At 46.1% G+C, this 24,874-nt stretch overlaps 1 protein-coding gene across 1 annotated transcript in view; it reads left to right on the top strand.

The window, feature by feature from the left end:
* Positions 1 to 24,874, top strand: part of bin3 (bridging integrator 3) — a 150,586-nt gene that overhangs the window by 11,281 nt on the left and 114,431 nt on the right. Inside the window, exon 2 of the mRNA XM_080217061.1 lies at positions 9,462 to 9,510. Within this exon, the coding sequence (XP_080073187.1) occupies positions 9,462 to 9,510 (49 nt within the window). The remainder of the gene's footprint in view (positions 1 to 9,461; positions 9,511 to 24,874) is intronic.

The raw sequence follows: 24,874 nt of genomic DNA, 5'->3' as shown, positions 1-24,874 counted from the left end.
TAATAATGCTCTCTCTTCAGGGTTGCTTACGTCTTGGAGCTATTCTCTTGTCCCCCTCCCCCCACCTCCCAATTCAGATACAGATTCCAGGGAGCCAAGGGGAAAGGCAGAATCACGGCATTAATTTCTTGTGTTCCTGTGGGGCCAGTGATGAAGACCATCGGCGGTGATTGTTGGTTTGAACCTGCACTGAGGGTTTTCCCTCTTCAAAGTTGTTCTGCCCCTATTCCTTTAGTTGTAGCACCAGGCTTGTAACTGTTCCCTGTCGGATGTGATGTTGAACTGAGACCCTGTGGGCTAGATGTGAAACAATATCCCACTTTGAAGAGAAACAGGAGAGTTTTCCCTGGGGTCCTGGCCAATATTTATCCATCAATCGGCAACACATTCACTGGTCATTTTCACATTTCTGTTGTGAGGGAGCTTGCTGCACAGAAATTGGCTGCTGTGTTTTAATAGACTAAACCAGCAACAACACTGAAAAACCCCTGAGGCAGCACAGTGGTTAGCACTGCTGCCTCACAGCGCCAAGGACCTGGGTTCGATTCCTGCCTTGGGTCAATGTCTGTGTGGAGTCTCCCCATGTCTGCGTGGGTTTCCTCTGGGTGCTCCGGTTTCTTCCCGCAGTCTGAAAGACACGCTAGTTAGGTGCATTGGCCATGCTAAATTCTCCTTCGGCGTACCCAAACAGGTGCTGGAATGTGGCAATTCGGGGACTTAAACAGTAACTTCATTGCAGTGTTCATGTCAGCCTACTTGTGACAATAATAAATGAACTGATTATTGGTAAAGGTGTTTGAGATTGTAAAATTGACAGCATAATTGAAAGTCCTCTTCTCTCCGCTTCCCCCCCCCCCGCCCTTTTATTGGTAAAGATCCTTGCCAGCACTGTTCATTCATTCATTCCAGCTTCACCTCTCTCTCTCTTTCTCTCGTGAGGCCACACCTGAAGTATTGTGTGCCCTTCTGGTGTCCTTATCTGAGGAAGGATATCTTTGCTATAGACAGAGTACTGCGAAGGTTTACCAGGCTGATTCCTGGGATGGCAGGTCTGTCATGTGAGGAAAGTCTGAATTGGTTAGGATTATATTCACTGGAGTTCAGAAGAATGAGAGGGAATCTCAGAAAATTCTAACAGGGTTGGACAGGGTAGATTCGAAAGAATGTTCCTAATGGTGGGGGAGTCCAGAACTAGGTGTCATAGTTTGAGGACAAAGGGATAAACCTTTTTGAACTGAAGTGAGGAGAAATTTCTTCAGCCACAGAGTGGTCAATGTGTGGAATTCACTACCACAGAAAGTAGCTGAGACCGAAATATTGAGAGATTTCAAGAAGAAATTAGATATCGGTCTTGGGGCTAAAGGGATCAAGGGGTATGGGGGGAAAGCAGGATCAGGATTGATAATTAGCCATGATCAAAATGAATGACTAGGAGCAGGCTTGAAGGGCTGAATGGCCTACTCCTGCTTTTAGTTTCGATGTTTCTCCCCCCTCTCCTTGTGGTATTCTCACTATCTCATTGAACATTGTTCACAATGGCTCCACGATGAGATAATATAACAGTAGTGCCACTGGAAGAGGCACTAACTATCTCAGTCATCGCAGGGACTGGGTTCGGACTGACAGCACTATTCTACACGACATCCCAAACTAGCTGAGCTGACCTGGCCCTCGATACGGTGCGACCATTTGTTAGAGCTGGCACTTGTGTCGAACACCTTTTTTTTGCCAATGAGTTGGAATTCCTCGAGCAGGCGAAAGTGTGGGATTAAAAATAGGAGTTGCGCCGCAGCCTGTGGGCACAGAGGGGACTGTGTTTGCAGTGGGAGTCTCATTTCTACACAGTGCTCTTGAACTAGAATGACCATGGCAGCTGCAATTTAAAGCATGCAGCAGTTTCAGGAGATTTACCTGCAGGGGTAATGATCATTTGGGATCCGCCATCTTGCTGGCAGTGAAATGATGCGCTGGCTTGGCACAGTTCAAGAAAATGCACTCAAACCAGGAAATGCTCACCAGGTTCAGCAGCCTCTGGAGAGGTACACAAAGGGAATGTTTCAGCAGTGTGGAACTTTACATAGAGCCTGCTGGACGTAACATTGAATTGAATAATTTAACCTCTCATCACTGCTCCCTGTTTCTTTTCACATACCAGTCCTAATCTTCTGCTGTGCTTTCTGCCAATCATACCTCCTTGAGTCAGATCTTTTGTTAATCTGCTTGATTTTTACTCTGTCCTTCCGAACTCTTTTGTTATTTCATGTCCCTGACCTGTCACACACTTTTCGTTCAGTTCTTTTTCCACCATCCCCAATTTGACCCCTTCAATTTTTAACTTCACTCTGTTTCTGATGACCCTTCAGGGTGCCATCACAGTGCTGCCTGACAGAGCCAGAGACCCAGGTTCGATTCCTGGCTTGGGTCACTATCTGTGTTGGAGTTTGCACGTTCTCATCATGTCTGGGTGGGTTTCCTCCAGGTGCTCTGGTTTCCTCCCACATTCTGAAACGCGTGCTGGTTAAGTGCATTGACCAGAACAGGAACTGTAATGTGAAGACTAGGGAAATTTCATTGCAGTGTTAATATAAGCCTTATCTGTGATTAATAAATAAACTTTAATCCAGAAGCTCAACTAATCTTCTGGGGATCCGGGTTCGAATCCCGCAGGAGGAGGATTTTGAGTTCAACAAAAAATATCTGGAATTAATCTACTGATGACCGTGAAACCATTGTCAATTGTTGGAAAACCCCATCTGGTTCACTAATGTCCTTTAGGGAAGGAAACCTGCTGTCCTTACCTGGTCTGGACTGCATATGACTCCAGAGTCACAGCAATGTCGTTGACTCTCAACTACCTCCAAGGGTAATGAGGGATAGGCAACATAGATGTGCCACTCAACTTATCTTACTGGCTGATACAATGACACTTCCAATGCTTTAACCCTCTTTGGTGGATTGGCCATGCTAAATTTCCCCTGAGTGCCAGGGGATAGGGCCTGAGTGAGATTCTGATCTGTGCAGGCTCAATTGGCTGAATGGCCTCATTCTGCACTGTTGGATTTTATGATTCTAAATGCTGGTCAGCCAGCGGCACCAATGTCCCATGAATGAATGAATAAAAGAGGCTGGTTTCTCTCTCCGTTCTCTGGTTTCCTGTTTCCAGTTGTTACTCCGTCCTATCTCTCTTGCTCCCTGTCAGTTCAGTAATCTCACCATTGCTAAACCAGACGCCATCGTGAAGATGGTGATGTGGGGCTTTCTGTTCCACCATTAAGCATTATTCTGGAATCCTGTGGTGATGCCTTTCCTGGTCAGAGTTATTGCACAAGTAGACTTAATCACTTAATGATAGGGCGTTGGGGAGAGTTACAAAACAAAAAGATCTTGAGGTACATATTTATAGCACCTTGAAAATGGAGTCACAGGTGGACAGAGTGGCGAAGAAGGCATTCAGCATGCTTGGTTTCATTGGTCAGAACATTGAATACAGGAGTTGTGCAAGTTGTTGGTAAGGCCACATTTGGAATAGTGTGTTCAGTTCTGGTCATCCTATTACAGAAACAATATTATTAAACCAGAAAGTATTTATGAGGATGCTACTGGGACTTGATGGTTTGCGTTCTAAGGAGAGGCTGCGTAGACTTGGACTTTTTCCTCTGGAGCTCAGAAAGCTGAGGGTGATCTTATCGAGGTCTATGAAATAATAGGGGGCATAGATCAGCTAAATAGTCAATATCTTTTCCCAAAGCTACGGGAGTCTAAAACAAGAGGGCATATGTTTAGGTGAGAGGGGAGAGATACAAAAGGGTCCAGAGGGGCAGTTTTTTCACACACAGGGTGGTGAATGTCTGGAACAAGCTGCCAGAGGTAATAGTAGATGCATGTACAATTTTGTCGTTTTAAAAGCGTTGAAACAGTTACATGGGTAAGATAGGTATGGAGGGATATGGGCCAAATGCGGGGTAATTGGGACTAGCTTGGGTGTTTAAAAAAACAGGTGGCGTGGACAAGTTGGGCTCAAGAGTCTGTTTCCATGCTGTAAACCTCGATGATTCTATGACATTCAGAGCCTGTGGAAGAAGGGGTCCTGCTGACTGCCAGTTTCACAAAAGCCCCTCACTTTAACCTTCCAGTCCCTGTGGCTGGAGGGAGAGCCAGGCAGCCACAGCCAATGTGGGTGTGGGGGATAATGATAAAGAGAAAATGCTGGAAGGAGATCCACCTGTGTTTGAAAGCAGAACCGCAGCCTAATCATGGATTGGATGGAGATGTTTTGACAGGCTTGATGTTAGAGTCATGGCTGAAAGTCAAGCCGTCAGAGATGAGCTCACCTGCTGAATTCTTCAGCCCTTCAGCACTCAGACATGGCAGACTGAGCTTTATCTTTCTCTGACCAAAGGAAAACTAAAACTGTCTCTTGTGACAGAAGCGTTGGTTGGTGGGGCTTGCATTTCCACCTGATCACCATTCAGGAATAGCCTGCTATTCCTCCAGCTGCCACTCAACTTATTTTACTTCCTGATAAAACTACACTTCTAATGCTTTAACCCTCCACAAAGAGCTAGCATGACCTCAATAGGCTGAATTGCCTCCCTTTGTGGGGGCATGATACAGCACTGTTCATGTGTATTTGCCATGTGTATTTGTGAGGCAGCAGTGCTAACCACAGTGCCACCTCAGAAGTGAGGAGCAAGAGGGGAATGGCAAGGCTAAACCAATGCATTGCAATGATTTTCCTTACATACTCAGGTTTAGTGACTTAGCCATGGCTTGGAGAAGCTTCAAGGAAGTTGTTGTTCTCAGGTAATGAATGATGGTGCAAAAGTGCATTTGACTGACTCCTGGCACCTGCAGTACATCCCTGGCATGCTCTTGAAGCAGGCTCTGGCACGGTTCGATCTTCAAGCAGCTGGGCTATGTGATATTAATAAAAGAACAACTCGGATAAGATTAGGGCCAGTCAAGGACAAAAATGGGAAGTTGTGCGTGGAGTCCGAAGAGATAGGAGAGGCACCAGATGAATATTTTTCGTCAGTATTCACACAGGAAAAAGACAGCGTTGTTGAGGAGAATACTGAGATATAGATATTAGACGAGATGGGAATGAGGTTCATAAGGAGGAATCGTACAATTGCGGAAATTATGAAAATAAGTAAGTCCCCTGTGCCAGATGGGATTTATTCTTGGATCCTCTGGGAGGCTCAGGAGGAGATTGCAGAGCCTTTGGCTTTGATCTTTAGGTAGTCATTGTCTACAGGAATAGTGCCAGAAGACTGGAGGATGGCAAATGTTGCCTCCTTGTTCAAGAAGGGGAGTAGAGACAACCCTGGTAATTATTGACGAGTGAGCCTTACTTCTGTTGTGGGCAAAGTTTTGGGAAGGATTTTAAGAAATAGGATTTACCATCATCTAGAAAGGGATAACTTGATTAGGGATAGTCAACACGGTTTTGTGAAGGGTCGGTCATGCTCGCAAATTTTATTGAGTTCTTTGAGAAGGTGACCAAAGAGGTGGATGAAGGTAAAGCAGTTGATGTGGTGTACGTGGATTTCAGTGAAGTGTTTGATATGGCTCCCCACGGTAAGCGATTGCAGAAGATATGGAGGCATGGGATTGAGGGTGATTTAGCGATTTGGATCAGAAATTGGATAGCTGCAAGAAGACAGAGAGTGATGGTTGATGGGAAATGTTCATCCTGGAGTTCGGTTACAAGTGGTGTACCACAAGGATCGGTTTTGGGGCCACTGCTGTTTGTCATTTTTATAAACGACCTGGATGAGGGCATAGCAGAATGGGTTTGTAAATTGCCGTTGACACTAAAGTCTGTGGAGTTGTGGACAGTGCGGAAGGATGTTGCAGGTTACAGAGGGACGTAGATAAGCTGCAGAATTGGGCTGAAAGGTGGCAAATGGAGTTTAATGCGGGTAAGTGTGAAGTGATTCACTTTGGAAGGAGGAACAGGAATCCAGTGTACTGGGCTAATGGTAAGTTATTTGGTAGTGTGGATGAGCAGAGAGATCTCGGTGTCCATGTGTATAGGTCCCTGAAAGCTGGCACCCGGGTTGACAAGGTTGTTCAGAAGGCGTATGGTGTGTTAGCTTTTATTGGTAGAGGGATTGAGTTCAGGAACCATGAGATCATGTTGCAGCTGTACAAAACTCTGGTGCGGCCGCATTTGGAGTATTGCGTACAGTTCTGGCCGCTGCATTATAGGAAGGATGTGGAAGCATTGGAAAGGGTGCAGAGGAGGTTTACCAGGATGTTGCCTGGTATGGTGGGAAAGTGTTATGAGGAAAGGCTGAGGGACTTGAGGCTGTTTTCGTTAGAGAGAAGAAGGTTAAGAGGTGACTTAATTGAGGCATATAAGATGATCAGAGGATTAGATAGCGTGGACAGTGTGAACGTTTTTCCTCGGATGGAGATGGCTAGCATGAGGGGACATACCTTTAAATTGAGGGGTGATAGATATGGGACAGATGTCAGAGGTCGGTTCTTTACTCAGAGAGTAGCAAGAGCTTGGAATGCCCTGTCTGCAACAGGAGTGGATTCGCCAACATTAAGGACATTTAAATGGTCATTGGATAAACATATGGATGATATTGGCTTTAGATTGGTTTCACAGGTCGGTGTAACATCGAGGGCCGAAGGGCCTGTACTGTGCTGTCATGTTCTCTGTTCTATATTGCAAGGTCTATTCTTTTTGCCTTTTCCCATCCTGGTGAGGTGAGAGAAAGTGAGGAAGTGATGAGAGCGAGTCTGGCCATCCCAGAATCCGTACAGAAAGTGAATGTTCTTAACTAAAAGTAAGAGATTTTCATTGGGAGACGTATAGGCTGGTGCTCTGGTCTGCCTTTCTGCTCCTGTCCAGACTCTCCAGCCTTCAGTCTGACATATTTACAATTGGCAGGAATTCCTCACTCTCTGGGAGTCTGTGTTACCTGGATGAGCACTCAGATCCTGCGAGGACCAGTTGGTGCGAATATTCGCAGATATCTTCAACTTCTCTTTACAACAATCTGAGGGGGCCATCTGCTTCAACAAGATGACCATCATCTTGGTACCTCAGAAAAGCCAAGCAGCATGCCTTAATGATTATCGTCCCGGTGACTCTGACATCCAACATTTTAAAGTGTTTGGAAAGGTTTGTCAAGGAGTGAATTGATTCTGGCCTCCCAGTTTGTCTCCTGCCGCAACAGGTCCATGGCAGACACCAGCTTCCTGGCCACGCACTCAACCCTGGAACACCTAGATAACAAAGACATCTTTGTCAAACTTCCATTTCTCGATGACAGATCAAAAAGTTTTTCTGACGAAACCATCTCCAAACGTTGTGGCCTGGGCCTTGGCACCTCCCTCTGTGACTGGATCCTGAACTTCCTAACTCTCAGACCACAATCAGTAAGGATAGGCAACAACACCTTCTCCACAATCATCCTAAACACCGGTGCCCCACAAGGCTGTGTTCTTATCCCCCTACTATACTCCTTATACACCTATGCCTGTGTGGCCAAATTCCCCTCCAATTCGATTTTCAAGTTTGCTGACGACACCGACGTAGTGGGTCGGATCTCAAACAATGATGAGACAGAGTGCAGGAATGAGATATAGAATCTGGTGAACTGGTGCGACAACAATAATCTTTCCTTCAATGTCAACAAAATGAAAGACATTGTCATCGACTTCAGGAAGTGGAGTGGAGAACATGCCCCTGTCGACATCAATGGGGGGCGAAATAGAAATGGTTGAGAACTTAGTTTCTTGATCGCTAACAATCTGTCCATGTCCCCCCATGCTGACGCTATAGTTAAGAAAGCCCACCAATGCCACTACTTTCTCAGAAGACTAAGGAAATTTAGCATGTCAGCTATGACTCACACTAACTTCAGTAAGAAGCTTCACAACACCTGGCCAATGCCAGCATCTCTACATTCTCTCTAACTTTTACAGATGCACCATAGAAAGATTTATTTCTGGTTGTTTCACAGCTTGGTATGGCTCCTGCTCTGTCCAAAACCGCAAGGGACTACAAAAGGTAGTGAATGTAGCCCAGTCTATCATGCAAACCAACCTCGTATCCATTGACACTGTCTCTTCTTCCTGCTGCCTTGGAAAAGCAGTCAGCACAATTAAAGTTTTAAAGTTTTTTTTAAAAGTTTTTAAAGTTTGTTTATTAGTGTCATAAATAAGGTTTACATTAACACTGCAATGAAGTCACTGTGAAAATCCCCTGACCGCCACACACTGGTGCCTGTTTGGGTACACTGAGGAGAATTTAGCACGGCCAATGCACCTAATCAGCTCAACTTTCGGACTGTGGGAGGAAACACAGGGAGAACGTACAGATTCTGCGTTGGCAGTGACCCAAGCCAGGAATCGAACCTGGGTGCCTGGCGCCGTGAGGCAGCAGTGCTAACATTGTGCCACCGTACTGCCCACATTCCCGAGGAAAAAGATAGAAAAGTCTGAGGTCATGTGCCAACCGACTCAAAAACAGCTTCTTCCCTGCTACTGTTTGAATGGACCAACCTTGCATTAATTTGATCTTTCTCTACACGCTAGCTATGACGATGACTGTAACACTACATCCTGCACCTTCTCCTTTCCTTTTCTATGAACGGTCTGCTCTGTCTGTATAGCGCACAAGAAACAATACTTTTCACTGTATACCAATACATGTGACAAAACAAATGAGAAAGTATACACCAGTTTATCATCCTTCAGCAGTCTGAGGATTGTACGAAGGAAGTTTAAAAAGGAGCAGCAGCAGCAGACCTGGTGACCCCTGAAGACTTCTTGGTGCTTCAATGGCTCATCCTTTGCCTCATCTCTGCTGTATGCCCCTTGCTGTGAACACCTTGATTCCCAGTGTTTATAAATCTATCTCATCTCACCTTCCAACCAGTGCCTTCAAGCATCACACTGACCTCTCTCTGTTAATTAGTATGTTTGAAATGAGTGAACAGTGGAGTCTCTGAACAAAGTGGATTCTGGAAAGACTAGATAAAAAGTTGTTTTTGTGTGTTCTGACGTCAGTAATTAGCTATTGCCACAGTATGGGGAGACATCTAGTGTGTGCAAGCAGTACCTTAACGAAGCTGGCTGTTGTGTTCACTCAATACTTTGCCACCATCAGTTTATTTATTAGTTACAAGTAAGGCTTACATTAACACTGCAATGAAATTACTGTGAACATCCCCTCGTTGCCACAGTCCTGCGCCTGTTTGGCACCAAATGCACCAAACAGCTCATCTTTCAGAATGTGGGAGGAAACCGGAGCATCCAGAGGAAATCCATGCAGACACGGGGAGGATGTGCAAACTCCACACAGACAGACAGTGACCCAAGTCAGGAATCGTACCCAGGTCCCTGGTGCTGTGAAGCGACAATGCTAATCAATGCGCCACAGGGGTTCTGAGGAGGTAGGAGTGATGGAATGGTCAAATGTTGAATTTGTTTTCCAGGATTCCTTTCAAGATCGGCCAGCCCAAGAAACAGATTGTACCCAAGACTGTAAGTACAAGATTTCAAAGTGGAAAAATGTTTTATGTTCACAAACAGGTGGCTGCTGCTTATGGACTGATGATTAACTTGTTCAGTTTGGACATGCGTGTTGAATATGTTGAGTCTTGTGTTAAGGAAGTGGTGACATGGAAATGAAATTATTGCCCTCAAATCTACACTAATAAATAGATTAGGCTGGAGTGTGCTGTAAAAATAACAGAGGGGCCAACAATACTTTGTGGGATTATCTGTGTGATTATCTGCCTGACACACACACACACTTCAGAAATCTAGAATTTGATGTTGAGACAGAACGGGTATAATTTGGTCTTTTGAAAAGTATGGAGAGAGTTAAATGGGTAAGATGGGTATAAATGCAGGCAATTGGCATTAGTTTAAGGATTCAAAACAAAAGGGCAGCATGGACAAGTTGGGCCAAAGGGCTAGCTTCTATCCTATAAACCTTTACAACTATCTGCTTCCTGAGGTGTGAGAACGTAGCATCACCGTGACACATTGTGGAAAAGTACACCATTAATATCTTAAAGTTGCTGTGCAGAGAAGGCTTTGGAACATGCTGTCAAAATACAGCCTGTTAGGCCAGTAGCCCTTGTCCAAATCTCAGACAAGTCACTCAGTCATTGAATTGCTGGGTGCTTCTGGCCTGAAGCCAGAAACTTGTAAGCGTTGTTCCTTCATCAAACAGGATTAAATTCTGACCTGTGGTTGTGATAATTTAACAATTAAACTTGCTGCCTTCTGGGCGCACAACTGGACCCTGACGGCAGAATAATGCATTGTGTGCTCCAGTAGCAATGAGCATCAAAGTCAAAGCCTGCCAAATTGCTGCTTAACTCTCCTTATTTTTGTGAAAATTTGGTTGGCATCGGCTGTCCAAATTTGCAAAGTCGAAACTCTGTTTGCATTTACATTATAAGAAGTCTCACAACACCAGGTGAAAGTCCAACAGGTTTATTTGATAGTAAACGCCACAAGCTTTTGGAACACTGTTCCTTCGACACTGAGTGCAAAGTTCTGATCAGAAACAAGGCATACAAAGACACACACGGTTTACAGAATACTGATTAGAATGTGTTTCTTTACAGCTAATCTGCTGTTCAAGTCTTAAAGGTGCAGACAATGTGAGTGGAGATAGCATTAAGCATTGGTTAAAGAGATATGTATTGTCTCCAGACAGGACAGTCAGTGAGACTTTAGAAGTTCAGGCAAGTCAAGGAGGTTACAGATAATGTGACATGAACCCAAGACCCCGGTTGAGGCTGTCCTTGTATGTGCGGAACTTGGCGATCAGTCTCTGCTCAGCGACTCTGTGCTGTGTGTCATGAAGGCCACCTTAGAGAACGTTTACTGGAAGCTCAGAGGCTGAATGGCCGTGACCACTGAAGTGTTCCCCAACAGGGAGAGAACAGTCTTGCCTGGTGATAGTCGAGCGGTGTTCATTCATCCGTTGTCTTAGCGTCTGCATGCGTTCCCCTGTGTACCGTGCTTCGGGACATCCTTTGCTGCAGTGTTTGGATTTACGCCAGGGCATTAATGCTGATGCTGGAAGGACGGTCAAGGCTCCTTCTGCACCTTCATTGTCTTTGTGTGACCATGTCTCTTTGTGTTAACCTTCCGACCTTGGCCGCACTCCAGAATTCTCTGGGTCATGTGAGGTTCAAGGCAGTCTAGCCCCAGTGCAGCTGAACCAAAAGGAATCTCTTTCACTCTCGAATGTTGTTTTTAGTTTTGAGGGCTGCCTGCATGTGCGTTAGATGACTGCATGAGCTTCCTCTCTAGGATAGATCACATTTAGTACGCTCTGGTCTCTATCTTACAAGGAGGACCAACAAGGTGTTAAATTTATTTAAGGATGTTACGAGAACCAATTTTATATGTCAGTTCAGATGAGATAAACTGAGAATCTTTTCTGTCGAAATGGGAAAGCTGAGGGATCATCTGAATGGAAGTTTTCAGAATTGCCACGGGGTTTGTTAGGATGGGTGGCATGGTGACCCATTCGTTACTGAGGTATAATTAACTGTGTTAAAAATTAAAGTCTACCACAAGTTATAAAGATCACATTTAATGGAATACTTGGGAACAATATAGTGCAAAATCCCAGATGTTTGTCCTTCCGAATTATTGAAATAATTTTGAAAGGATCTTGTACATGTTCATTGATGACATCGTCTGTTGAACGATATGTCAGTTCTGGAGGTCAAATCATTCTCATGCATGAACTTGTCCGACATAGAGTAATACTGGGTTGTTTCAGTTGTGTTAGAGATGGCACTAAACATGTGTCCAGGTCAGTCTGTTTCTTTGATGCATCAGTTGTGAGTTTTGGTAATCTTGGGAAAGGCTGGCTTGTTAAGTGTAAAACAGTTAGGAGATGCTTTGGTGGTGTACGCCAGGGACCCAGGTTCGATCCTGGTCTTGGGTCACTGTCTATGCGGAGTCTGCAAGTTCTCTCCGTGTCAGCATGGGTTTCCTCCCACACTCCAAAGATGTGTGGGTCTGGTGGATTGGCCATGATAAATTACCCCTTAGTGTCCAAGGATGTGTAGCTTAGCAATCAATGGGTGGGGTAACGGGGGTGGGACAGGCCTGGGTAAGATACAGATTTGAATGGCTGAGTGGCCTCTTTCTGCACTGTAAGGATTCTCTGATAGAAATGGAGAAGATTTTCCCATTGTTAAGATATACAGGTGAAGGGCGTTGTTTAATTAAGTACTTTGAACACTTATAAAGAGAGACTGGTGGGAAGCAGACATTGGTAAAACGCATGGAAGCTATTGTACAGAGAACTTTTCGTGTTCATGTCATTCCTCAGCAGCTGACTTGGGATCAAGAGAATATCTGCTTGTTGGGCATTACAGGATTCAGACTTACCTTTTGGTTGAGTGGAACTAGGAATGCCTGTCCTGCCAGGCTTTGGGGGTTTTGCAGTGGACCAGGAGTGGGTGACACATGTGTAAGCGGTGTTTTAAAGTTCTTTCGATCAGGAAGATGGGCCCAATGCACCTATGTAAAAACAAAATGCCCAGTGCAAAAGATCCTGACCATGAAGTCATCGTGGTTTACAGCATGGAAACAGGCCCTTCAGCCCAACTTGTTCGTACTGCCCTTTTTTTAAACCATGTCACCATATGACCCAGAAATGGGGCAACATGTGAGATCAGCGTCCCGGCAGAAGGGCCAAAGAGAGGTCCACTTTTAAAACAAGAGAGGAGCAGAGAGAGAGGCTTTGAGCAGAAGAAGGCATTGGACGGCAAGGAAGAAGACTTGTAGATATAAGGAGGCAGCACGGGGTTGGTGTCTGTACTGTGGGCCACTGGGACAAAGGTGCTCTTTGTAGTCGTCTGCTCAGTGTGGCTGGGGAGTTGAACTTGTGAGTTGGTACTGGAGTGCACACGGGAATCCAGGAGAATGGAGTCAGCAATTGAAACCATGCCAGGTTGGTCAGCGCTGAGGCTTCTGGGTTGGAGGATTCCAAGGCTACATCTTCAAAGGTGATGGATGGGAATGCCTCCTGGGGGAAACAGAGTTTCAGTGAGATTGGTTGACTCACTGACATCTGGGTGGATTGCTTCTCATATAATAATCTGTCATTTTCCTTCTCATAACATGAGCTAGAAAGCAAGCCAAACCCCATGGAATACCTCAATGTGCAGGGACATACCTGTCCTTGTGGGGTAAATTCCCATTTGCTTTGTTTGCAAAAGTACACAGGGGACTGAGAAGCTAAATATTTGTAAAATATGTTGAATTTACACAGAAACCAGTTGTGTTAGTGTCAGTTTTGTGGAGCAGCTGTGCTTGGCAGCAGTCCCAGGCCCATTGCAACTCTGTACATCCACTCCATTGCGTGGCGAATTGTGATCCACAAAACAACTTAACATTGGTATAAATATTGATTTAACCAGCAACACAAGAATGCTCTTTGGATAGAATGCCTACCATGGTTAATAATCTCTTGTGTGTCACTCTTTGTTTGAAGATACGCCATTCTTCAACAGGTCACAATGCAGGATTTCCAACATGAGTTTGGATTTGTGTTACAATCGCAAACAAACCTCTCTAAGTTGCAGCGAATTCCCCCTGACCAGATGGATCGGTGTCGATGAACACAGAATGTGAGGCATTAAGCTTTCAAAATTCCAACTTTGATAGCTTTTCTGTTGGGTCATGGATTGACAACTAGCATGAGCACAGTCTCAGGACAATGATTATTTAGGACTGAGATGGACAGAATTGTTTTTCATCACCAACGAACCTTTGGAATTCCATACCCCATCGGTTTTTTTCTTTATTCATTCGTGGGACATGGGCATCGCTGGCTGGCTAGCATCTCTTGCCCATCCCGAGTTGCCCGAGGTCGTTGCTGTGGCTGTGGAGTCTCATGTCGGCCAGACCGGGTAAGGACGGCAGATTTCTTTCCCTAAAGGACATGAGTGAACCACTGTTGTTTCCAACAATCGACAATGGTTTCATGGTCATCAGTAGATTAATTTCAGATTTTTAAAAATTCATATTCCACCATCTGCCTTGATGGGATTCAAACCCAGGTCCTGAGAACATTAACTAATTTCCCGCATTGATAATCTCCCGATAATACCACTGGGCCATTGCCGAACCCAGCTGAGTGGGATTAACACTGCTAGATGTACAGATTTAAAAAAAAGAATCGACGGATTAAAAAAAGGAATCAAGGGACATCAGTGTGGATCAGGATCACTTGGCCAAGCTGAAACGGAGACACACAACCTTAGTTCATGAAGAGAGTTTATTGTTCAGTCTCACAGCTCTCTTCCCACAAAACCTAGTATGCCAGCTATCACCCATTTATTATTTAATAAACGAAGATTATCAATACACTAAACTAAAATTAGAGTGGGTGACAGCCACTGGTGGGACACTGTTAATCAAATCATAACGCCAGAAGGAACTGAACTAATGAAACCAAACATCACCGACTTAGATGTGCACAAAGACAATTCATATCCATCACTTGAGACTCTTCAACATAACAGTGTAATTGATAAGACATTGACGATGGCGGTAGGGTGGGTGAGTTACAGTTGAGGTGAAAGTTAAGCCATGATCTCATTGAATGGCCGAGCAGGTTTGGGAGGCCACATGACTGTCTCCTATTTCTTACGTTTCTCGTACTCTGGATGTGAGAATAGAGAGAACAAATAATTTGTTTGGGAAAGAGTGACAAAGTACTGAGCTTCACTCATCCATGGTTTCGGGAAACAACAATAGACCAAGATGTTCTGTGTGCACCAGAGCACTATGGCTTAGTTCAGTTGGCTGGACGGCTGGTTCCTAATGCAGATTGCCAACAGCAGGGGCTCAATTCCCGTACCGACCTGGGGTTATTCATGAATGCTCCATCTTCTCAACCTTTTCCCCTCACCTGACAACCCTCAGGTCAAATCATCACCAGTCAGCTTTCCCCCTCAACGTGGTCACTTGGGACTACGGAAACTTTACCTTTATAAGCACTAGTTTAGTTGAGAGCGAACATGGCTCCAGTGCAGCAGCTGTTCAGCTGCATAACTTTTATTCCACAGTGCGATGTGTGTGACACATTGAGGAAGACTGCACGTCAGAGTTGATGGTTGGTGCACACAAAGCCACACGGATCGATGGAGAATGCAGCTGTTGGGTCAGAGTGAGCTGCTCAAATCTCCGCACTAGAAAAGAGCTTCACTGGTGTTGTTGATGTCACCCTGAGCACCTCCAGCCATGTAGCGTGCTGGAACCCAACCCCGTCTGTGTGGTGAAGTTGTGCAAACAGGTCTGATCTGGTGAGACAGCACAGCAAAGCATCACAGTTATTAATGAATTCAGATTTGCCCAAGGCCGTATGTGGCTACTTTATTGAGCACAATTGTTGATGTACAATTTTACTTATTTCAGCAATACTGCTTTGGGTGGGGTTAGGGTGTGAACTGATATTGCCTGGCTATGTCAATGTGACAGTCTGTCTTTCAGCTGTCATGAGTCAGGATCTGGGGCTGCAGACAGTCTCTTTGTCAGTCTCAGGGGATTTCCTTCATCGCGTATCATTCCAGAAGCAGTTAACTGCTCCCTGTATGCCATTTTCCCCTTTCTCTCTTGTCCATCAAGGAGCAAATGGGTTGTATTTGTCTTCACAATCTCAGAGTTCCCCCAAAGTGTTTCATAAGAACATAAGAACATAAGAAATAGGAGCAGGAGTAGGCCATCTAGCCCTTTGAGCCTGCCCCGCCATTCAATAAGATCATGGCTGATCTGTCGTGGCTCAGTTCCACATTCCCGCCCTCTCCCCATAACCCTTAATCCCCTCTCTCATCAAAAACCCATCAACCCGCGTCTTAAAAATATTTAGCGAGGCAGCCTCCACCACTTCAACGGGCAGAGAATTCCAGAGATTCACCACCCTTTGAGTGAACAAGTTCTTCCTCAACTCCGTTCTAAACCACCCCCCCTTTATCTTGAGGCTGTGCCCCCTAGTCCTACTGTCCTTTCTGAGCGGGAAGAGTCTCTCCACCTCTATCCTATCCATCCCATTCATCATCTTATACGTCTCAATGAGATCTCCCCTCATTCTTCTAAACTCTAACGAGTACAAGCCTAGTTTATTCAGCCTCTCCTCATAGCTCAACCCCCTCAACTCCGGTATCAGCCTAGTAAACCTCCTCTGCACTCCCTCCAAGGCCAAAATATCCTTGCGTAAGTACGGCGCCCAAAACTGCACATAGTACTCCAGCTGCGGCCTCACCAATGCCCTATATAGCCGCAGCAAGACCTCCCTACTTTTATATTCAATCCCCCTCGCTATGAAGGCCAGCATCCCATTTGCCTTCCTGACCACCTGCTGCACCTGCAAGCTGGGTTTTTGCGACTCATGCACAAGGACCCCGAGGTCCCTCTGCACCGTCGCCTGCTGCAGTTTTTCTCCATCTAAGTAATAATCCTTCCTACCATTATTCCTACCAAAGTGGACCACCTCGCACTTGCCAACATTAAATTCCATTTGCCAGTTCCTGGCCCATTCGCCCAGCCTATCTAGATCCTTCTGCAGACTCTCCACACCCTCCGCGCAATTTGCCGTTCCACCAATCTTGGTGTCATCAGCAAATTTCGACACCATACACTCGGTTCCCCCCTCCAGATCATCTATATAAATGGTAAATAGCTGAGGCCCCAGCACCGACCCCTGGGGCACTCCACTAGTCACCAACTGCCAATCCGAATAGCACCCATTGACCCCCACTCTCTGCCTCCTATTTGACAACCAATCCTCTATCCACGCTAACACCCTACCCCCAACTCCATGTCCCCTGACCTTCTGCAATAACCTCTTGTGAGGTACCTTGTCAAACGCCTTCTGAAAATCAAGAAAGACCACATCCACCGGCTCTCCTCTATCCAGCGCCCTAGACACATCCTCATAGAACTCCAGTAAATTTGTCAGACACGACTTCCCCTTAACGAAACCGTGCTGCGTCTGCTCTATCAAGCAATTCCCCTCAAGGTGCCTCGCTATTTCCTCCTTGATGACGGATTCTAACATTTTACCTACAACAGACGTTAAACTAACCGGCCTATAATTCCCTGCCTTTTGCCTGGCACCCTTCTTAGACAACGGTGTAACATGAGCTGTTTTCCAATCTTCCGGCACTTCCCCGGAATCCAGCGACGTTTGGAAAATAACCACCAAGGTATCCACTATCACCTCCGCCATTTCTTTCAGAACCCTCGGATGCATTCCATCCGGTCCTGGGGACTTGTCCACAATCAGCCCCTCCAGTCTGTCGAGCACCGCCTCCCTAGTAACAATAATGTCATTGAGACCCTCCAGTCCTACCACCTTTCCATCTCTAACACCCGGCAAATTATTCACGTCGTCCTCCGTGAAGACCGAAACAAAAAAGTTATTCAAGACCTCAGCTATTTCTCCATCCCCTACCACTAAGTCCTCCCTCTCATCCTCTAAGGGTCCAACGTTCACCCTAGCCAGCCTCTTCCTTTTTATATATTTATAAAAACTCTTGCTATCCGTTTTTATATTAAGCGCTAGCCCAGCTTCATAGTTTATCCTACCCTTCTTTATCAAATTCTTTGTCAATCTTTGTTGACGTTTAAACCTCTCCCAATCCTCTTCTCGCCCACTACTCTTAGCTACTCTAAACGCCTCCGCTTTTAATTTAACACTTTCCTTCACCTCCTTCGTGACCCATGGCTTATTACCTCTCCTCGTACGGTCCTTTTTGACCATCGGAATAAATTTCTGTTGAGCACCAAGAAAGATCTCCTTAAAGATCCTCCACTGCTCCTCGGCAGACCTACCTTCCAACGCACTCCCCCAGTCCACATTCGCCAATTCTTCTCTCACCCTACCGTACTCCCCTCTGTTCAAACAAAGGACGCGTGTCCGGGAACCTACTTTCTCCTCCTCCATCTGCACCAGAAACTCCATCATACAATGATCACTCTCCCCAAGAGGATCCTTCACTGCAAGGTCCCTAATTCTACCCGCCTCATTACCTAACACGCAGCCACTAAATACTTTTGCAGGTCTTGTCACCTTCACAAACATAGGAGGTGAATTTCATAGTGCACACAGCAGTGACCAGGTAACCTCATTAGGCCAGAGGGGGGAATTTATCTTGTCTGGGACCAAGTTCCCCCAGTTCTTGTATACAGCCTGACTGTAGGCTGTTTATTGCTTCCCTAGCATGGTAACCTGGAGGGACAGCGAGTGCTCAGACTGCATGTGAACCTCAGGGGAGGGAGCCTCTGATGGACTGGATGGAGTCCAGTGCTGTGTGTCTCTGATTGGAGGGAAATGTGTTGAGTTGGAAACAAAGCCAGCAGCCAGAACAGTGCCCAGTTCGCTATTTCTTGGAAATGGCAAACCACAACCAAATATAGCTGCAACAGTTGAGTAATGATAATAACTGTGATCAGTGTGTGTCGATATGTGCAGCCCAGTACCTTGTCATGTATTATGTACGGAAAGCAGATGCCAGAGAGTCACTGGAAAGCGCACACCAGAGAGTCACTGGATGTCTGCACCGAGGAGCTAGGATTCATTTTCGTTGTAATCTTTAAAAATGCCAATGTTGCAGTCCAAGTGAAACTGAATTCTGCGTGAACTCTAGGTTCCTTTGGTTTTTTTTATTCCTCCACACTGTTGCCTCCCCCCAGCCCTACACGTCGAGTGCTTTTACTTACAGCATAGTGGGAGCATGGTTTCAGACAGACAGCCTGGAATACTGATAGATATTGAGAGAAGCTACTTCCATTTAAGGAAGATGTGAAATCTCTTCCCAGTCATTGAAACACTAATTTGGAAATGTTGTCCAAGGTATCACACTGCAATGCTTTCAAGGCACTTCACTGGCTATGAAACACATTGGGACATTCAAAGGCAACTGATAAAGATGCAAGTTTATTCCTCTTGCTGGTCACTGCTGGCGTAGAGGAAAACCAAACATCCAATCTTCCTCTGGTCAGGTCCCAGCAAACAGCTCTGAAATGGCCTGTGTTGGCCAGAGTTTGAGGGATAACAGTTGGCTCAAACTCTCATGTTCCTCTTTGATCAGTGCAAGGAGATCTTCAGCCAGCTGAGGTTCAAGGTGGGCTTTGGTTCATTTTATTTTAATCATTCGTGTCTCAAGTAGGCTGACGTTAACACTGCAATGGCGTGAATGTAAAAATCCCCTTGTCGTCACACTCCGGCACCTGTTCGGGTCCACTGAGGGAGAATTTAGAATGGCCAATTCACCTAACCAGCATGTCTTTCAGACTGTGGGAGAAAAGTGGAGCACCTGGAGGAAACCCATGCAGACTTGGGGAGAATGTGCAAACTCCACGCAGACAGTGACCCAAGCTGGGAACCGAATCCAGGTCCCTGGTGCTGTGAGGCCGCAGTGCTCACCACTGTACCACCATGCCAGACAGTGCAGTGCTCCTTCAGTGCTCCGCTGCTGTGCTGGGTGCTGTGCCCAAGCCTCTCTGGAGCCTCCCTCTCACACAGTGTGACAAACCTCTGTGTGAATTGAGTGCTACTGAAATCTATCCCAACTGTGACAGGTAAATTGAAATGACAAGCACAGGGTTTAATTGTGTGGGGGTTTGGTTTGATTATCGAACCAATGTTTCATTATCAAACTCAACTGCTGGACGATTTCACCACAGAATTATTGAAAGACACGCCCACGGCCCAGTTGTCAACCATTATTGCTCCCCAACTTGCCATGCAAGTCTTATCAGGCAGCTTGTTAAAGTTCCAGCGCCTCGTTGGCTCTAGTGTTTGAAATTCTGCATAGCACAGAGGTGTTAAAAGACAGGTAGAAAGAGAGATGCGCACTGGAGTCAGTTTCCTTTGCAATGTCAACGCTGTGTTTTACTGCAGACACCAGCAATGTGCCTCTCTGGATTTCCATTGATGGCTGATCTTCCTCCAGCCAAACTCTGCCTCCTTAAAGCTCTCCATTTTTCTCTTTTCCTTGAAGCCTCCTCCTGGAAGTCACCTTGTTTGATTAAGCTTCACCTCTTTTCAGGTGTGTAACTCTGCATTTAGCTTGCTAGCATGCCTGTGAAGTGCCCTGGGGCACCTTACAGCTTTGCACGTAGGAGATCGGTGTTTGTTTTACACACCATCTTTCACCTGGTCAAAAACTTTGAACATGCTTCACAGGAGCAATGGCATACTCTACACCACCTCCAGAGGTATTTGAGCAGATACCAAATACTTTGTCTAAGAGGTTTGAGAATTCTCTTCGACAGGAACTGATAGTTGCTGGGCCATGTCTTTGGTGCCCTTGACAAAATCATTATTCCTCAATTCACGGAAAGTGAGGGACCCTCAGCCAAGCTGGATGCTTTCCTTCTGTCCAGGGATGGATTGTCTAAAGTATTTTTCTTCTCTCCCTCCAAGGCAGGAACAGATTTTCCTTAGCAGTGATGATTCTCGCCTGCCACATGGGAGACCCGGGTTTGATTCCTGGCCAGTGTAAAGCTGCTTCTTTCAGGTGGCACAGTCGTTAGCACTGCTGTCTCACAGTGCTAGGGGCCTGGGTCCAATTCCCGGCTTTGGTCACTGTCTGTGTGGAGTTTGCGCGTTCTCCCCGTGTGCGGGGTCTCCTCTGGGTGCTCTGGTTTCCTCCCACAGTCCTGAAAGATGTGCTGATAGGGTGCATCAGCTATGCTAAATTTGCCTTCAGTGTACCCGAACAGGTGCTGGAGTGTGGTGACTCGGGGATTTTCACAGTAACTTCACTGCAGTGTGACACTCATAAATAAACTCGAAAAAAATCTTTAAACTTTAAATTTTCTGCCACATAACTTAAACCTGTGCCCCCTGGTTATTGACCTCTTTGCTCAGGGGTAATTTTTTTTCTATCTATCCTATCTATACCATCCATAATTTTGTTCACCTCAATCAGGCCTTTTCTGTTTGAAGGAAAACAGACCCATCCTATCCAGTATTTCTTCACAGCTTCAGCCCAGGCAGCACCCTGGTGAATCTGTGCTTCATTCTCTCCATTGCACCTATAGTGTGGTGGTCAGAGCTACACAGTACTCTAGCTGTGACCTAACAAGCATTTGGTCAGTTTAGCTCATTCGGCTGGACAGCTGGCTAGTGATGCAGAGTGATGCCGACAGCGTTGGTTCAGTTCCCATACCGGCTGAGGTTATTCTTCTCACCCTTCAGGTTAAAGTCCAACAGGTTTATTTGGTAACACAAGCTTTTGGAGTGTTGCTCTTCCTTCAGGTCAGTGAAGACACAACCCTTCACTCACCTTAAGGAGCAACACTCTGAAAGCTTGTTCTACCAAATAAACCTGTTGGACTTAAACCTGGTGAGACTTCTTCCTGTTGGGGGTAGGGTGTTAGCGTGGATAGAGGATTGGTTGTCAAATAGGAGGCAGAGAGTGGGGGTCAATGGGTGCTATTCGGATTGGCGGTTGGTGACTAGTGGGGTGCCCCAGGGGTCGGTGCTGGGGCCTCAGCTTTTTACCATTTATATAGATGATCTGGAGGAGGGAACCGAGTGCAGGGTGTCGAAATTTGCTGATGACACCAAGATTGGGGGAAAGGCAAATTGTGCGGAGGGTGTGGAGAGTCTGCAGAAGGATCTAGATAGGCTGGGCGAATGGGCCAGGAAATGGCAAATGGAATTTAATGTTGGCAAGTGTGAGGTGGTCCACTTTGGTAGGAAGAATGGTAGGAAGGACTATTACTTACGTGGCGAAAAACTGCAGCAGGCGACGGTGCAGAGGGACCTCGGGGTCCTTGTGCATGAGTCGCAAAAACCCAGCTTGCAGGTGCAGCAGGTGGTCAGGAAGGCAAATGGGATGCTGGCCTTCATAGCGAGGGGGATTGAATATAAAAGTAGGGAGGTCTTGCTGCAGCTGTATAGGGCATTGGTGAGGCCGCAGCTGGAGTACTGTGTGCAGTTTTGGGCGCCGCACCTGCGCAAGGATATTTTGGCCCTGGAGGGAGTGCAGAGGAGGTTTACTAGGCTGATACCGGAGTTGAGGGGATTGAGCTATGAGGAGAGGCTGAATAAACTAGGCTTGTACTCGTTAGAGTTTAGAAGAATGAGGGGAGATCTCATTGAGACGTATAAGATGATGAATGGGATGGATAGGATAGAGGTGGAGAGACTCTTCCCGCTCAAAAAAGACAGTAGGACTAGGGGGCACAGCCTCAAGATAAAGGGGAGGCGGTTTAGAACGGAGTTGAGGAGGAACTTCTTCACTCAAAGGGTGGTGAATCTCTGGAATTCTCTGCCCGTTGAAGTGGTGGAGGCTGCCTCGCTAAATATTTTTAAGAAGCGGGTTGATGGGTTCTTGATAAGAGAGGGGATTAAGGGTTATGGGGAGAGGGCGGGAAAGTGGAACTGAGCCACAACAGATCAGCCATGATCTTATTGAATGGCGGGGCAGGCTCGAAGGGCTAGATGGCCTACTCCTGCTCCTATTTCTTATGTTCTTATGTTCTTACCCCAGTCCAACGCCAGCATCTCCACATCACCCTGCCACTAAGCTAATCTTGGGTCTAATTTGCGAAATGGGCCCTGGATCCCCTGGACTCTTCTTGATCAGTGTCCCATGCGAGAGTTATTCAAATAGACATGAGTCCTGCAATGAACAGGGTGTTTGAACGTACTCAAGGATGGGTTTAACAAAGCTATGTTGGCAGCCTTTTTTTTTCCCACTTGTTCACCTGCAGGTTGAAGTTGACGCAATGAAGATGTTGTGTTCACACATTCTGACAATGAAGCCATCGCCTGGAACATTCACTCTGTTTCTCTCTTTGCAGGTCCTGTCAGACCTGCTGGGTAGCTCCAAGCCTCTCTATTTTTATTAAAACATGTTGGCATTTCATGCAGCAGGTCCCACCTTCCTCATGCTTTTGTGTGATTTGATCAGTCAGTACAGAGCTCCTTTGTCTCTGGTCTCATGTGTGACTTAGAACTGAATGTACAAGGTAGTTTTACATGCTCGTGATGGCTGCTCAGTTTCTGCTCACTGACAAACTGACATGTGGCTTCCAACAAGTTGTGGGATAAGGACCTCGGGTGGGAAATGGCCGCATGTGTGGCACAGCATTGAGGAGCGGTCATTTTCTTCCACAAACACGTAAAAATATTGATCCACTGTCTCTGAGTGAAGAAATTTCTCCTTGTCTCAGTCTTAAAAGGCTTAGCTCGTACCCTCAGACTATGACCCCTGATTCTGGACTCCCTCACCAACTGGGAGATCTTTTCTGCATCTCCCCTGTCTCGTCCTGTTAGAATTTTAAAGTTAACGCTACAAATAAGGCTTAAGTTAACACTGCAATGAAGTTATTGTGAAAATCCCCTAGTCGCCACACTCTGGGTACACTGAGGGAGAATTTAGCATGGCCGATGCACCCTCACCACCATGTCTTTTGGACTGTGGGAGGAAACTGGAGCACCCAGAGGAAACCCGTGCAGACTCCACACAGACAGGGACCCAATCCGGGAATTGAACCTGGGTCCCTGGCATTGTGAGGCCACCACTCATTCTTCTGAACTCCAGCGAGTATAATCCTAACTGACTCAATTTCTCCTTGTATATCAGCCCCGCCATCCCAGGAATCAGTCCGGTAGATCTTCTCAGCACTCCGTCCCTCAGTTGAGAGCTCTCTGATACACTAAGCGGTGGGGCAGTGGGCATATCTTCTTGTTTAAGTGCTGGACAGAATGGAGAAACCGGGGAGCATGCTGATTCATGATCGGACTGAGTGAGAGTAATACAGACACAATAAAATAAAAACCCAGCAAACTTCACTTAGTATCGGAGGGGGTGAAATCCCTTTGCTTCAGGCAAGCACTGATAAACAGCAGCTTTGTGTTAAACCACAAACCAATGAAACTTTGCCTCTCTGAATACACGGAATTGCTCAGTCTTTAATTAAATGGGCACAATCCACTGGCTTCTGCGGTCTGCTCTGAAAATCCAGGGTGAATAACAGTGTCAGTGTTAACCATAGCTGTCTGACACTAGCATTCCTGGGCAGCAAGACCGAGTTGCAACTCGAACTGGAGTGGCAAGTGATGCAACGTCTGTATGTGTTGCCACTTGCATAGAACTTGGGAACGCTCAGGCTGTGAGATGATGACAGGCCTGAATAGAAATGATTCTCCTTGCAGCACGGAGCAAGAGACGTTCAGAACTTCTGTCTTAAACTGACAAGTCCCGCGTGGGAGTGTTCTGCAGTCTCAGATTTTCCTGCCAGCAGGGATCATACTCATCAGAATGAGGATGGAGGAAAGTGGGTAAAGCCCCCTTCTCACCAACTCCTCGCTGAACACTCGCTGTAGGCTGAATTTGAACTCCCCGAATTGGGTGGCTTGGGATTATTGAGACCGAAAAGCAAAATATCTGGAAGATGAACTGAATCTGCCTTGGCCATAAGATATAACCCTTACAGGGTGGTTAGCACTGTTGCCTCACAACACCAGGACCAAGGTTCAATTCCTGCCTCGGGTCACTGTCTGTGTAGAGTTTGTACATTCTCCCTGTGTCTGCGTGGGCTTCCTCCCGGTGCTCTGGTTTCCTCCCACGCTCCAAAAATGTGCAGATTAGGTGGATTAGCCATGCCAAATTGCCCCTTAGTGTTCCAGAATTAGGGAGATGAGCAAGATAAATACATGGAGTTACTGAAAAGTTTATTTATTTAATAAGTTTGTTTTTTATTCGTAAGACTTACATTAACACAACAATGAGCTTATTGTGAAATTTCCTTAGTCACCATGTTCTTCACCTGTTGTGATCAATGCACCAAACCAGCAGGACTTTCAAACCTTCCCAATTACCTGCCATGACTGTGCACT

This window comes from Carcharhinus amblyrhynchos, chromosome 34 (genome assembly GCF_965287045.1).
Source record: "Carcharhinus amblyrhynchos chromosome 34, sCarAmb.v2.hapA, whole genome shotgun sequence".
NCBI lineage: Eukaryota > Metazoa > Chordata > Chondrichthyes > Carcharhiniformes > Carcharhinidae > Carcharhinus > Carcharhinus amblyrhynchos.
Note: the sequence above shows the minus strand (reverse complement) of the source record. Positions and strands in the feature narration are given on the sequence as shown.